Source organism: Lissotriton helveticus, chromosome 4_1 (genome assembly GCF_964261635.1).
Source record: "Lissotriton helveticus chromosome 4_1, aLisHel1.1, whole genome shotgun sequence".
NCBI lineage: Eukaryota > Metazoa > Chordata > Amphibia > Caudata > Salamandridae > Lissotriton > Lissotriton helveticus.
The window spans coordinates 635,394,231-635,411,041 of record NC_136063.1 but is presented as its reverse complement, the minus strand read 5'-3'; the positions used below and the strand labels follow the sequence as shown (position 1 = coordinate 635,411,041).

Genomic DNA, 16,811 nt, shown 5'->3' with positions numbered 1-16,811 from the left:
AGACATTTTGGGCCAAATGTACAAACATTAGGAATACCGATCTCCTAATTGCGATTCTCTCCGAATCGCAATGAGCAAATCCGTATTCCTAATGTATGAAACTAATTGAGTTTCATTTACGGATTCCTTGTGCGACGCAAATTGGCCTACCTCATGAATATCAATTGCAGGTCGGCATTTGTTCTCCTTTAGGAATTGCAGCCATCACACGGATGGTGGACTCCTGAGGTCAGCAGAGCACCATGTCTGTGATTGCTTTTTAATAAAGCAATCTTTTTTTTTTTTTTAATGCAGTCCGTTTTCCTTAAAGGTAAACAGGATGCATTTAAAAAGAAAGAAATGTAACATCTAAGTTTCATTTTTTTTTAAAGTATGCAGAGGTCCATGGGACCACTGCCTACACTTAAAAAATATTATTATTTACTTTCTCAAAGGGTAAGGGGTCCCCTGTCGACCCCCTCCCGTTTTCAAAGCGTTATCACCAGTTTTAAACTGGTGCCAAAGTATTACAGATTTGTAAATGGAATTTCGGTCGCAAAATAGTAATACACACCCAACCGCTTTGGTATCTGGAAGGGACACCCTAAACACGCCTTTCAAAATAATGAACCGCAACAGGTCATAAACTTCCTGATTTGCAGAATCGTGCTGGCTGAGACCAGTAAATCCTTTTTTCCAATGTTCAAGATGTTGTATTTTGAACATTTGAAAAAGCATTTTTCCAGAAACAAACGGCCCGATTTTGTAAATTGTGCCTTTTTTGACCGGAAGCATGCTTGGTACTTCTGGCCCTTTGACCTTATAATTCAAGGTGACTAATATTAATGGGATGTGTGGCTCAGCCAAAGAACACATTTTCTAACATCACTAGCTGACTGGTATGCATCACAGGAAAAGCCCAAAGAATCCTTTCCTGGCTACGCATGTCAAGGTGAATGAGTAACATATATCAGGAAAAACCATCACTGAGTAGTAATATCTGCATAATTTGCAGGTAAATAGTCAACAATATAAAAAATAGAGAGCTGAGACTGCCCATATTATTTCATCAGCTGAAAGAGAAACTGTGCACTTTGCTATACACTATGATGTACTGAAAATATTGTTGCTCACCAACTCAAAGTACAAATTGTACTGAGTTGGTCAGTGGCGGACAGTCCTCAGGAACATCCCACAGCATTATTGCTCTTTGAAAGGTGTGCTTTCTGAAATTCATCAATTGATATTGACTGATATGAAAAAGAAGTGAACCAACTCCAGACTCGGCAGCAAAAAAGTTATGTTCCAGAGTTGATATTGGCTTTTGGTTTTCAACTATGTTGTGAGTAGAGAGTTCCTGGCCCCGCAAGTATTGCCCCTCTGGTCCTGGACAGTTTGAGGGGCCTCAGTTGAGCTCTCATCAACTTTCTGGGCTCTTTGTGAATGTGAACAGGCCCATTCATGCCAAGGCCTTGCCGGATGGTAGAGTCCCAAACACTGAAGTGAACTCAGACATTTGGTAGATGGCACGGATAAGGATTGGGACTGCAGTCTTTGTTGTTCACAGTGAGGAAGTTTCAAGGCAAGGCTTGTCCTTTTGTCTGTCCTTGATACAATTTATTTATTTATGTATTTTAATGCTTCAGGAAGGCTGCTGAGTGCGAGGTTCAAAGATCCTACACTTCAATCTGCCATTGTTTGGATACTTCTGCTTATAGCCAGCATCATTAGTATTTATTGTGAGAGGCAACACCTTACACAAAGGCTGTGTCTGAGGAACAGTCAGAAAATGACACTTGAAAGAGAACCAACCCAAACCAGTTCTGAAACCTAAGACATTGGATCCACATACTGTTCTGAAAAATGTGTATAAAAGTGAGATCCAAACCACCCCACTTTGTTCCAGTTACAATGTCTCCATGGCCAAAGAAGAGAGTGCTTCAAACAGTATTGGAAGAACTGCTGTGTGACTAATTCTGGCATAGCAGTCAGTCTCCAAGAGGTGAGGGGACATCACCTGAAGTCTGCACTTTCTGCTGGAAGAGCTGAGCGTCTGCCTTGAATCTAGAAGCCTACCTGCCTGTTGAGAGAGGAAAGGAGTGTGTCTGACATTGTAGGAGGACAAAGAGTGTACAGGAGGAGAAGCCTAGTTCTTCCTGACAAGATGAATAGCTCTAGAGAGTGAGAGACTGCAAGGGAGCAAAGCCAGGAGTATCCCATGTATCAAAGGGGTCTCATGCACTCACTGAATGCTTCTAGTTGTAAACTGCATCAAGACTTATGCGAATGACAAGCATCAACAGTGATCCACTGAGATGGCCAAGTCATCACATTTCCAGAAAGGCGGCAGTGGCAGCCCCAACAGCTGAAGAGCCAGTGCCACAGGAGCAAGCCCATCTCTGACCACTCAGGACTTTAACACTAACATACAGGTTACTGTGGGGCTTGCGAACTGTGAGAGAATGAGAAACTGACCCGCAGCCTAACCTCTGCTGGATGAACTTAAGACTTCGAGAGAGTAACCACAAGAGGTTAACACGAACTGTACAGCTGGGTGCATCTACGCCTCTGGACTGATTTGAGAATACAGTATCTGTGCCTAATCAATGTATTGCCCAAGTTAAACAATAGGGACTAGAGACTGTGGAGAACTCCAATAGCAGTGGAATGGTACTAATAGGGGGGAATGCCTCTATAACTATCACAAACAAGAATATAGTCCTGAGTTTGAAACTCCCAATTGCGATTAAAGTACTTTCTTTTAATTCAAATGCTAAACAATGTGCTGGACAATATGCTTTTGTGTCTGTTGGTTGACTGTTGAATACTGAGCTCTTGTACTCTACACTACTACCTTTCCCAAAAGCCTTTTACTTATCATCCTTGCTAACCTGACAGTCAAGAGGGGAAAGGGTGCACTTGGCCTAGTTGGCAGAGCCACAGTAAGATGGCGCTCAGGGCACGAGTGGAAAATTACTTCATGCACCACAATTGGGACACAGTAGCCCCTGTCTGCCATGTATCCCCTCAAATGAGGTCTGACATTATGGCTATGATCAGGCTTGCAAGTGCAACTCATAATAGTGCACTAGCAAAAACACAGTTAAAGTGATTCTCAAATTCACTGCTCTGAAGGAGTCATCTTCAGTGGGGACCAGAGTACCCCTAAAAAGGAAGATCAAGAGTTGATTTCACATTTAAATCTAATCCAATATGCTGAGTACACCATTATCCTTGCTCTGACTTCAACTGAACTATGTTAACGGCAGACCTTAAACAGCTATGATGTGAAACACGACCTGGTGTTCAATATAGAGAAAACCTAAGTAATACCTTAAAACCTTATTACCAATGGCTCGTTGGGAAACACTGGATTGAGCGATCACCCTAGTATGACTATCTGGGCATATGGTTGGAGGGAAGATGCAGTCATAAATGCCAATTAACAAATTGAAAGAGCACCAGAACTGTTGGATGCCTTTTATTCATTACCTCACAACTGGCTGCTCCAACAATTGAACCCATCTGGAAAACGATCTCCACCAAACTACTGCTGGTACTAGATTATGGGCATGCAACATACCTAGTACACCTCTCCATCTAATTGAACATGACTTAGTGCAGGACATTTGGCCATCTTTGGAAACTCCCAAATGCAGTTACACATGCACAAATTATGTTAGAATTTGGGCTACAGAGGTGAATAACAATCTGACAGGCCAGTATTTGAAATTGTGTGATAGTCTCTGGAGTACAAACTATTGTCTCCTCAACCAATAGAAGCAGAAAAGAAGTGATCCGGGAAAAACTCCTACTGACTCCAAGAATCTAGCAAGTCGTGGTCAGTCTTGGTGGGGGACCGCTCACCTAATTTAGAAGTCCCCTGGTTTAGAGATCCTCGCCTTTCTTGAGATCTTTAAGCTTACATTGGAATCACCAATCTGGCATCTTCACTGTAGGTGCAAAGAAATGTCGAGGCAGTGCCATGCTATTTTTCCCCATTTGGCATTTCGGTCTGTTTTACACAAAGAAACTACCAATAGTATTGATGCACAAAGAGTTTTATCCATGTATGACCCATTGATGGATTTTCCTGCCCGAGTCCGCCTTGGTTTGCAGGGAACTCTAGTGATGGTTGTCCCGAACTAAATTGGACGGGGTGACTGTCACTATGACTTGGCTGCCTAGTGACATAAATGCAGTCAGGTCAAGGGTTTCCAAATGTGGAGAAGGCTGTGCCTGTGAAGACGCTGTGCTGCTACCCCTAAATGAGGCCCAATGAATTAAGGTAGGGCTAAGCTTTACCAAATAATAAATTACCCTCTTAGTTTTAATTGGGAAAGCAGCTGCACAAAAGCTAGGAAGATCTCCCATGAAGATTAGCCATTTGCTGTAAAAGTGGGCATGTGTAATTAATTAATTAGAGAATTCTCATTTATGCTGTAAGGTCCTAATGTTTTACACTTTATTCCTCAACCCTTATTCTTGTGGCACCAAAAACTAAAATAATATATAAGATGCATTTGATTGGATAGCAGCTAAAAATGACACCCACACGTATGTGGCACTTTCCTTCTCTTTTTATGTGTGCGGTTTCAGCTATAAATCCACTTCACAAGTCCTAGATTTCCTAAGGCTGGTGTGACTTCCATTTAATTGCTTGCAATAAGGTTCAAGATCATTACTGCTAAATTAACGTTCTTGTGTATAAATAGAAAGTATGCACCTTAGACGATACTTCAACATCTTATTAAAATAAATTCCAAGTTTGGGTTGGAGGCTCGTGAGTGGTCTAATTGTGCTCCACAGGGTACTCTAATTACTCTTTTTGCGACTTTTTAGCAGTTAATGATCCATTACATGGTACTTCATGTCCCTGGGACTGTACTTTTATAATCATGGACTTTGCTTTACAAGCCAAGTGCTTCAGGTGTGTTAGCCTCACTGGTTCAGCTGCACTGGGATAAGACTATGCCGCCAAGAAAGGACTGATCCATTAAATGAAAAGCTATGACTGGAAAGGTGGTGCCCGGTTGATCTCGAGTCATCTAGTAAGACTGTGTGTGAAAAACCTGTGTTACAAAATGTTAAGATCTCATCCAGCTTGTTTGTTGATTTCAGCATTACTCTTTAGGGATTCTGATTACTATCATGTGTGTTTTAGGGAAAATTGACTCACATAGAAGATATCCCGGCCACCGAGACTGGCATAGAAAGTATTCAAGGGTCCAGAAAATGGCAGCTTCTAGGGATCTTCGATTTAGGAGGACACTTTGCGCCAGAGCAGGGGATTTCAGGCCAATTTCCGTGTATTACAGACTGTGATTTAGAAACAGATTGCCGGATCACAGAGGCCGGATCACCGTTGTGAGAAGGAGTGCTCTAGATTATTCTGAAAAAAGACACTCATCACATGCTTCAGCTTGCTGCCTTTTGGGAACATTGTATTACGTGATGAAATTTGCCAAGAATCCCCTCAACGTTTGCTATTATTCTGGATCTTGCGGACCAAAAAGCAGAATATACATGCTGTGCAGTGAGATTCTATCGCTCACAGCTCCATGCATGCATCAAGAGTGTGGTGATAATTACTCTTTGGCTGCTGCTTTGTTCTAAGATGGCCGACATCTTGGCGCGAATACACAGGGATAAAGCATTGAAAATAACACAACCTGGCGTTTTGGTTGAAGCGGCCTGCCAGCACCACAGAGGCTCTGACCCCGATCAAACACTGCATAATGTCTAATCTGAGGGTCTGAAAACGCATCATTGCCAATTCAATTCACGACTCAGACTGACAAAACACGACAATCTAGAGGACAGACATGTAAGATGTATGATATAACTATGTATTCTTTTATTTGAAACTATTTAGGAGACATAATCATTCCCCGAAAGGTAGCAGCTGTTTTATAACAGCAATCATTCCCCGAGTGTCTGTTTCCACTGTTTCCAACAAATTCAATTAGCCCTTGCACTTCAATACCCTTAAGGCATAAATGAGATGATACCAGGTTGCTTTAATCTAATAGTAATTCTAAGCTTGTCAGTACAGTTTTTGGATTAATGGTTAGAAAAAAGATCTAATAATAGCATTTGCTTTGCCTGAGCAAAACTAACTCTTCATTCTAGCCCTTATATGGAACACAAACTTCATTTTTGGGTCTGGTTTGAAAGCGCAGCTGTCACCAGACCTTGGTATAAACACAAAAAGATATTTAGGAGCACTACTGACGAAGGGCATGGCTCGCCCAAATGCTTTTGAGTACAGATTTTGATAGGATCTCCTCGAATAAACCCTAAAAGCAGAAGATCTGCTCTGTGATAATCCTTGGTTGACCTTCTTTAGGGGGTTTGTATATTGTTTTGCCAACTGTAATTGTATGCACATTTGTAATTTTGCTTTCTGAATGATGACTGCCTTCAAGGAAAGATTATGCTTCATATACTAGGACTGGACTGGTAATGGTGAAAAGTCAACAATAGAGGTGATAGGCCCGGTTGATTGACTTAGTAAAGTTACTTAACACACCATAAGGCCTACCTGTTAATTATGAAAATTTATGAGAAGGACAATAGGCTTAAAAAGCATAAATTAAACCAAGAAGGCATTTAAGGGTGGATTATGATCACACTCAGTTGAAGACTGCAGATAGGAATTTTTTGAGATGTAATCCCAGATATTACAATAGTAGGCCAAGCGCTTGATGTAGGGTACCCACTTTTGAAAACCCTGGGGGTATATTTGCACTTTGAATATACTTGTTATGCTATATAGAAGTGGTTGCATGGTGTTTTGTCAACTGTAACTTTGTGCTTATTTGTAAAAACAATGTTATTTGCAATTTTGTGACTTAATACAGATAATTGCTTTGTGGCAAAGCTTGTGTTTAATACTGTAGGCTTGAGTTTTACAAGGTGAGAAGCCGATGACAAAGGCTATAGGCCACATTGGGTCACTGGGACACGTTATGTCAGATGCCACAGGCTTATGCCACATGCCACAGGTCTGATTTGTTTATTCTGAAAAGTGATAACAAAAGAAGTAGGACTGATGTATTTAGTGTTAAAATGTTATGTTAAAGGCTAAAGGTCTTTATGGGTAAATTGCTATTACACTGTGTTAAAGCCTGTATATAAAGGCGTCACATGGATTTTAAGACTGCTATAATAGACAAGGGTTCTGGCGGTGGTTACATCTTCAACAAACCTGTGAGGATAGACGGTTTGCACTCTGAGAATCCTTATTATTCTCAGGAAGAGTTGTATATATTTGGCCAACTCTATTTTTCTATATATTTCTAATTGTATGACTGTATACTTGAAAGTTACATTGTTGGAAAGTTTATGCTCAAAACAGTAGGTCAGAGTTGGTTATGGTGATGAGCCAATGATAAAGAGTGTAGGGTTGATTGTTTCAATAGGAACCATTTTGTCAGACATCATAGATAAGATTTGTTTTTCAGATAAATTACTGCAAAAGGCCTGACTTATTTATTGTGAAAACCATATGTTAACACTAAAAGACATTTATGGGAGAATTATTATCACACTTGGTGTATGCCTGTAGATAGACATGGAATAGCACAGATTACTGTAGTAGGCAAGGATTTTTGTGTTGGTTACTTCGAATGACACACCATTGATGTACAAGATTTGCTCTGTGATGATCCTTGCTAAAACGTCTTCAGAGGGCCAGGCTCTAACATAAACACTCTACATACATATACATTCATAGAGGATCTTTGGGTACAGCCCCTTTCTCTCTGTTCGAGTGTCATTCACATTCTGCTTTAGTTGTGTCAGCATATTGCATGGGTTACCCCATTTCTGCCATTGGTTCTATTACTCATGAGAAATAGCCGTTTCCTCCTCCCATGTGCACATTCACCTTCAAATAAGTGTGCTTCAGTGTCTGGGCTGAGAGCCAGTCCTTTATTTTTCCTTTTTTCCCCTTTTATAGTCCCCTTTCATTTATTTCATCCTTTTTGCTTAGTTTCTTTTTTTTAAAGCATCATACGGCAGTTACCTAGAAAGTTGTAGCAGGCAGCTCGCATGCTGCTATTTCCAAAATAGGTGGCCATACTGCAATTGTATTTTCCAGAGTGTATCACTGCTTTACCTTTTGAAGGCAGCAGCCATATTTAGAAGCGTTATGTTGGCCACCTTGGATCAGTACAACAGTGATACACTATAAACGTTAGCATTCAAAGATGGCCGCACAGTGTGATGCTTAATGAGCAGCCAATCTTGGAATAGGATTGTGCATACTGTGTCATTGTTTTTCGTCCCACGATGGTCAACACATTGCTTTTAAATGGGGCAAATATTCTGGAACTTTAGACCAACAATACACTATGTATAATTGTAAGACATCCACCTGCTGCTATGCTTAATTTTGTATTTCAAGCGCATTCCTCCAAGCTTAGGTGGCGTCATGTTTTTTCTACTTTTCTTTCAAATGAATATTACGTTTGAGTGTCGATTTTATTGTGGATTACTAAGAGAGTGAATCTAAGAATGAGTCAGTAGTTATATGAATGGATGCATGAGTGACACAGTGCATGTTTGTTTACTTATTGATCGCCTAACCTCATCTGTGACTTGAGGCTCTATAAGTTCAAAGCCAGATGTATAATCGTCGCCAATGCTTCACCCCAGACTTTGCCTCGAAAAATATGTCTTTGGGGTCTACATACCAGTCATGTTCACTGTATATTCCGTGTGTAACTTTAGAATTCACATATGGATTGGTGCTGCTCCACTGTCTCCTCAACATGTACATGCAGCATCCACACAGTTACACAAGTCCTGTTCCACTGGCTACTCTATGTGTACCTACGACATCCTGATACTCATCAGTCCTGTTCCTGTTAGGGTCTACTTTATACGTACCTCCACCATCTACACAGTCCCCGTTCATGTTCAGTATCTTCTTAACTTGCACGTGAAGCATCCACTTGCTAAACTGTCCTGCTCCAATTGCTAATCTATGTTTCCATGGAGCATCCACCTTCTCACTGGTCTGCTCAATGCCTACAGTATGTGCACCTTCTGGATTCACATACTGGCGAGTCCTGTTTTGATGTCTACTCAACAAACACTTCCAGCATCTGTCCTGTTCCAATATATACTCTATGTAAAGCGGCAGTATCCACACACCCACCAGTCCTGCTCAATGTCCACTTGTGATCGCCACAGTGTATCATGTACTTGGCATGGTGGCTCCTATCTATGCAGGTGAAATAAAGTTGTAAAGATGGTTTCACAGAAAAATGTCCACTTCTGCTTTCTGATTGTATCTTGAATATCCCTTCTCCAAAGACCAGTAGCTGAGTCTGGTGATGTTTTGGACCAGACCACCATGCTATAGGGGGAAGTTCTTCCTATAAATTCCAGCCTGGGGGGTAGATTATTTAGCACTGCTCTGGATGTAGAAGTGTCACTCCCTGCTAAGATAAAGGCGGTAGACAAAGTTAGCTTCTGTCAAATGTCCGCTGTGAACAATGGTCTGACTTGCTCTTCTTTAACAAGAAATGTAACTAAATATGAAGAGACTGGCACCGGGTTGGCCAATGAAACCTATAGGCTATTCAAAATTTGAGTAGCATCCTTCCTTAGACACCACTATTTAAAGCCCAGCCCTGATTCTTGAGCAAGTCCGTTGTGGGATCTCATACATCAACATCCTGACTGGTAGGTCAAGGAGGGAGACGCGAAATCTGGAGCTGCAGTAAGCCATTAAAAACATTGGTATTATTAGTCAAACTCCATCAGAGAACTATTGTCTGGCTATAAAATTATTTAAACAAGAGAAGTGCTATTTCATCAATGTTTTTACCTAGATGCTAAATGTATTTTTGAGTTTGGATAAGAAGCTTAATTTGCAGTTTTCTTTCAAGAGAGGCAATTGTGACTAATGCCTACCAACACATCATTTATTAAACATTGACTGTAATAAAATTAAAAATCCAATTGTGGACATCTGGCCTACAAAATAAAGACGTTGGCAAAAGTAAACATTGTAAAGTTTTCAGCATACAGCCCATTTCTGTACTTATTGCATGATCAAGATGCAAGAGCTGTGTGACAGAGGTGAATTAAATTGCAACCTCGATTAATAGAACATGTTTATAAATCGGTTACAATATAATAAAGATGTATAGTGTATTCAAATCAATGGACTATTCCAAGATTCGTAGTATTAAGTATGCATTTCTGAGAAAGGTCGGGGAACACTAGAAACAAGAGCATTCAGCAGATAGATTAAGTTTTAGATGCAGGGCTTCTGAAAGGACAGTCATGGTGCCCTGTGCCTTTAGTATTAACTGAATTTTCCTAAAGATTTTGTGATCATTTTAAGACCTGTGCCAGCTGCTAGATGGCAATGATGTACACCTATGCCGTTATCATGTTTCATACAAAGGATGTGTACTGACCTTCGGTCATTACAAGCCTGGGCAAAGTTCACAATAGCGGCCTCCAGCTAAGACGCTCTCCCATCACGTCAACCCCATTGAGTCACATTTCTAGGTTGTTCTGTATGTTTCTGACGCTCAATATAAAATGGCCACCAAGGTGAGTAGTAGGCCTTGGGTCGCTAGCCACCACTGGCCACATAAAGGAACATTGTACTTGGGTCTCATAAGGTCTATTATGTGTGATCCCGACTCGATCTTGGCATCAAGGCATGGCCATATGGTTTGCATTAGGACGGTATAAATTGGCCCAGCAACTGGCTGGTGCATTCGCAATGAACACCTCTGTTTGACACGTTCAGTTTACAGTGATTAACTTGTCTGCAGTTGGAAGCACAGATAAGCCGCACCTGCGAAGACTTTATTTCCTAAAGGTAAAACAACTGCTTCGGAGCGCTCATGCTGGTAAACCAGCTGCTTGCATTCTGGAGCGGAAGCAAGGTAGTCCCTTTCAGCGCGCGCCAACTCGCGCGCTTTATCGGCTCTATCTCATTAACTGGAAACAAGGCTTAAGCACTTTGTTTATAAATTATGATTATTCCTGATTGCAGCAGTTACTGATAGTGCCACTCATTTGCAACACAACTGTGTGAATATGCTTAATTACAATTTGAAACACGGCAGCGAAGATTAATTAACCCACCTGGTTCGCTGACGCGTAGTCTTGACTTGGCTCCGTCATGCTCATGTACATGTTCTCGCCGTCAAACTGCAAAGCAAAATAAGCACAAACAGTCAGCGAAGGGGCCCGCTCTCCTGCCACAGGTGCGAAACAGGGGGCTCAAGACATGTTACATTGGTTCAGCAGACATGTTGGCAAATAGTGTCACGCGCGCATGCACAGCCCGCCTTGCATGTGGTTGTTGTCATTCCTATTGACCCTGGCTGTCAGGGCTGTCGGGTAATTAGTGCCGCGGTAATTACGGCAGGCACGGATACAAACCGTCCAGTTTCATCCGCAATCTGTTGGAATAAAGAGAAATGTCTTGTTCTGCGTGTGCACCAAGGATGCATACTGCAGCCTGGACTAGGCAAAGGTGTATTGATCTGCACGACCACAGCTGGGAGAAATACATATTAAAAAGGGGCCTAATTAACAATGAATAGCAAGTGTTGTTATGTTACTATGTAAATGTTAGCTTACTAGTAGAAAGCTTGAGAGGGCCCACTGTGATTTTGAACCTTTAACTCGAGAGTTTCAAGCAGACCTCACCAATAAGAGCTTTAACAGGATGATCATGCAGCACACAGATCATCTTTGGGGGAGGCTGGGGGGGAGGTGCTCCCACATTTAACTAATTGTGTTCAAATGAAACAATATCCACTTACTTGTACATGACAGTAGTACACCATTCGGTAAAATGTAGGTAACTGACAGCGAAAATTTAGATTTAGGATTTGCTTGATATATACATGACAATTTGTAAAACACATGTTTATAGGTGCACCTTTGATATCTAGGTTATGAAACACAATACAAATATTTCTATAAAAAATAGCCCATGTAACATCACACATTTTGGAATATTGAAAGTTAACGGTTACATGTTCTTGTTGTAATAGTTTTAAAAAATCAGAATTGACAATCCAACAGGGATCCAAACGCATGCTCTTGAATGAACACAAATAAGGGCACAGCTCTGCTCTTAACTCAAAAAGGACTCCAAAACACCATCCTTTAACCTGATGACGCAGCAGGGTTGGGGTGGTTGTGACTCATGCATGTAACCTAGGCATAGGAACATGAAAATAGCTCTGCCTTAGAGTATTGTACAAGATACCAACACTCGCTGAACATGGGCCTTTGGAGTTACACCACACAGGAGAATATTCAAGAGCAGCTTGAGGACACTAAGCCCACAAGAGAATGCGGGTGAAGCAAAGAAAGGAGCATGAGGTTTTGTCACTCTAGACCAATACTCAAATGGTACAGATTTAGAATGATTTCAGAATGCAAGGGATGTGAATAAGATCTTCAGTTCTAGTAACATTCGCTTACCTGAGCCAATTTTGTCCACCTAAATGATTAGTGCTGTCTATTTAAATGAATCCTCCGCAAGATGTCTCAGTGGTTAACTAGAAGTAAACGGCCGGATTGAAAATGCATAAAATCAGAAGTCCAAGTTATCAGAAAAAAGCCTACTCTTATCTTAGACTTATGATTTCATTGTGCGTCAATAAATTATTTTTATTAAATCCTAATCTAGGCAAAATTTCTATCTTTCAAAATCTAATAGTTTAGGTAGGCAGCTCATTTGCACTGTCATTTTTTCAGTTTTTTCTCCACTGGGAAATGTTTTACCCTACACACCCATAAAATCTTTATGTGTTGTCTTTGTTTTTTCCTCCCTGCCAAAACACTTAGATAGATTATTTGTACATTCAGAAGAGTTATGAGGTGGGGAATAACTGCAAATCATTGGGGATCCCATACAGTACTAAATTGGTATGAATTACAAAGGTTTTGCACACCCTTTTTCCCTTCCCTCCCCTTTGCAGCACTAACTCAAAAGGAAATGTCCACCAGGAAGACCTTCATTTTCTCTTGAATAAGTGTATGTTCAATTAGAATTCCTATTAGTGTAGGTCAGGATTTCCATTGTTTGAGTGGACCTTTTTTGATTTAAGCATCTAGGTGAGATCTATGTGTGTAAACAAAAAGTGTAAAAATTGCATAAAATAAATAAATAAATAAATAAACAAAAGTATAATAATTCGGAACTGATCTGGAAGTTTGGGAACATAAAATTGAAACACCTTGAAAGAGACCTGGACTTTTCAGAACTGGCTTTTAATTTAAACATAGCTGGATTCCAGGACTATTGAGGCATTGAGACAACTTTCAATATATTCACACATCTGCTTACGAAGCAGATATAGATGTGTACCCTCCATACTTTTATATGTGATAAGGGTAACACATCTGTTATTTTTTATGAACATACTACACATATCATTGGACTGTTGGAGACTTAATCTACCACATGTAAGGAATCATTCTAGAATACACGTAGTTTTCAGGAATCTAAACTGGACTGCAAAAATGTAGCTCGGTGTAGCTCAATCCCTATCTTGGGTTAATCTGGAATAAAATTCAATGAACTATCAGGATCATGCTTTGGTGCTAAATTTACAATGCTCTTAGAAAAAAGGGAATATAGTATTCGGATTAGATGTAGCTGTACCTACTCTATTCCCTGCCCATCTTCCCTTCACTTTTTCCCAACATACTCATTTTAAATCTTTACTCCTCTCAATTCCGTTCTTCAGTATTGATTTATAAAGAATACATATCCTGGTGGCACAGACTGTCAAAACAGTGATGATGACCTAGAAATGTTTCAATATTATGTTATTGTCATTTGTGGTATTCTGGTAACAAGTACTATAATTATCGGCAAAATATCACCAATAAAATGATTTCATAAAAACAATTGTATAATTGAATTCCTGAACCATTACAGCAAAAAGTCACATTTCAATATATTTAGGGATGAATCCATTTGTGTACATATTAAAGACCTTTCGCTAATCTGCTTCATTTCACGCTGTAAGTCGTAAAACAAAGTGAGCAGAAGAGTAGGTCTGTTTTGCAAACCTACTGAACTAACGAAGCAATGATGTCACTTGATTTTTGTCTGTACAAATTTCAAAACATGTGATGCACCCTTAGTGATGCGTGCACCCCCAAATGATCATAGTTTGGTGCAAACACTATATTCGTTTAACCAGTCATCAGTGCACCACTAGCATTTTCCAATATTGTAAAATATATTGTTTTTTGGTGAAATGCAGAATATGTTCTTCTGAACGCCCACCATCTATATCTCTCTTCCCTTCCATGGCTGATGCATAAGCTCTGCAGCTGTGCAGAGAATCAGTTTCTTTGATTTGAATTCCATACATTGAAAGCACTCAACCTCAATTGTTAAAAAAAATAGCCTGCAAATGAAACTGCTCAACACCTGCTGCCTGATTTTTTCACTGAAAGAAAGCTTTGGCAAAAGGCCCAGGTTTCCCGTTAGCAGAATTATGTAGACCTGCTTGAAATATTATTTTCACAATTTAGTCACTTGTAACATGCAATACATCGCCTTACTCATCAAATGATACTTAGCACTTCGCCCTACGTATTTCGTACCTATTTCGTGAGTATCCTTGAAATTAGCTATATTTTCGCCCAGAGCTGCTTATTGTAACTGTGCTTTGATTTTAACTTGGTTTAACAGACAAGGTTGCACGTTTTTCCATCCCATTCTTTCATTAGAAAGATTGACTAAAATTGCATGATGAGTTATGGTGAACGGCATCACTTTTCTTTATGCACACTCAAGAGCCAGCATATAAAAATTAGACCGGATTAGAATCTGCCACCTATATATTCAAGTAACACCTACTATAGTGGATTTGAAATGTGCATGCTCACGTGCGCCTACACACACAGACACATCCCTCCCCGCCTGTCAGTTGTATGATAACCACTCATGCGTTTACCATGCATTCTTTACCATGCAATGCCTTTACCATGCATTGCCTTTAACACGCATTGCCTTTACCACACATGACTTTATTTACCACTCATGGTAAGTATATATTAAGGTAAGTGCACGTGTGTTTCTTTATATATATAATTTATTTTAGGGTTTTGGGGTAGGTAAGAGAATCGGCCGGTAAGGCAGATTTTAGGGTGTATGGGTGCATAAAGGTATAGATGAAAATGGTGTTTTTAGGGTTTAGGGTTATCTAAGGGTGTAGGGTGGTAAGGGTGTTTTTAATGGTTAGGGATTGGGAAGAGTATGGGTGCTTTCAGAGTTTAGGGGTGGGTAAGGGTATATAGGGTGGTAAGAATGTTTTTAGAGTTTAAGGGCAGGTAAAGGCAAAGGATGGTAAAGTTACAAAAAGGGGGTGCGGTTCCCCCCAAAAAGATAGTTTTGTTTTTAAATTAATAAACAAAAACCAGTGGGGTTTGGGGAATCTCCCCAATTAAAATAAGTAATATGTTTATCTATACAAATATATGTATGTATATACATTTTATATATATATATATAAATAGATGTAGTACAAACTATATATATATATATATATATATATATATATATATATATATATATATATCACTAAAAAACAAAGGTTACAAGGACGTTATGATAGCAAATAAAGGGATGCAGATTGTAGTCCAAATAAGCATGCAGTGTGTATAATCAAAACAAGAAGTTTATTCTTTCTTTTCTTATATTCAAATTAAAACAACATCCAGCCAATGCGTTTTGTTCCAATTAAATTTAGAACTTCATCAGGACTTACATTGTAGAGCGCTAATTTGTCTTTTTATGTACCTAAAGAATGTATAAGGTTCCATCTAAGTCATAATGTTTTTTTGTGAACTGATATGAATTATATCATCATCTTCAGGATATTAGGATCAAAATATGTGATACAATGTTTTCCCATGGGTAGTTTAGTAAGTATCCGTACTGCCATGTAATGTTGCACCAGTTAACCATTTACTGGTGCAACTTTACATAGCAGTACGGACATATTTTGATCCAAATATCCCAGATGACTTCAAGGAACTGCATTTCTATCATTATTCTTGCAAAGTGCATATTCTTATTGTTGTATGTTGAATTTTTATCATATTGGTCTTCTTTTACCATACAAATATTGGTTATTTTTCTAAAATTGGTGTAGTGTCCTTCTGTAGTTTTTTCACTGTATTACTCTTAGTTATGTGCAGATGCTTTACACATTGCCTCTGAGTGCTAAGTAATGTAAAATTCTGTTGGAAGGCTGTCACTATCTGGAGACTTCCAAGGTTCTAGTATTTAGATGGCCTATTTTACTTCTTCAAGCGACAGTGGAGCAACAGGTTGGCCCACCTGAGCGGGTGTGAGTTTTCTCATGTGTACCCATTTGTTCATTATTTGTGTTTATCCCCCACTAAATTGAGGGGGTTCCAGTGCCGGGCGCTACTAACTGCTCCATGGAACTGGCATGCTGTTGTAGCAGTGTGCCACCTAGCATAGGCCCCTCGCATTCTTTCCAGTGCTGACCTACCTCATCTGCCATTGGGTCGTCATTGCTGCAATCCCAGGACTGGTCCACTAAAGCCATATCCTCCACCCAGGGGGTTCTCTTCTGCCGCAGGAGCAAGAACCTGCACGGTGTTGATGTTTATAGCTTAGGGTAGCATCAGGTGGCCACCATCATTGCTTGGATTTGTGTGTGTTGCGGTCCCTTCAACACAGCGTGTTGTTATATCACAAATCTTCAGATTTTGGGTCCACAACTTCAAGATTAATTCCACATGATATGATGGGACTCATTTACGTTTTTCAAAGGCTATTTGGG

At 39.9% G+C, this 16,811-nt stretch overlaps 1 protein-coding gene across 2 annotated transcripts in view; it reads right to left on the bottom strand.

Annotated features, from left to right (window-relative positions):
* The window catches only part of TOX (thymocyte selection associated high mobility group box), a 337,263-nt gene that overhangs the window by 163,947 nt on the left and 156,505 nt on the right, over positions 1–16,811 (bottom strand). For both annotated transcript variants that reach the window (XM_078687266.1, XM_078687267.1), the window contains exon 2: positions 11,101–11,166. In XM_078687266.1, the coding sequence (XP_078543392.1) occupies positions 11,101–11,166 (66 nt within the window). The remainder of the gene's footprint in view (positions 1–11,100; positions 11,167–16,811) is intronic.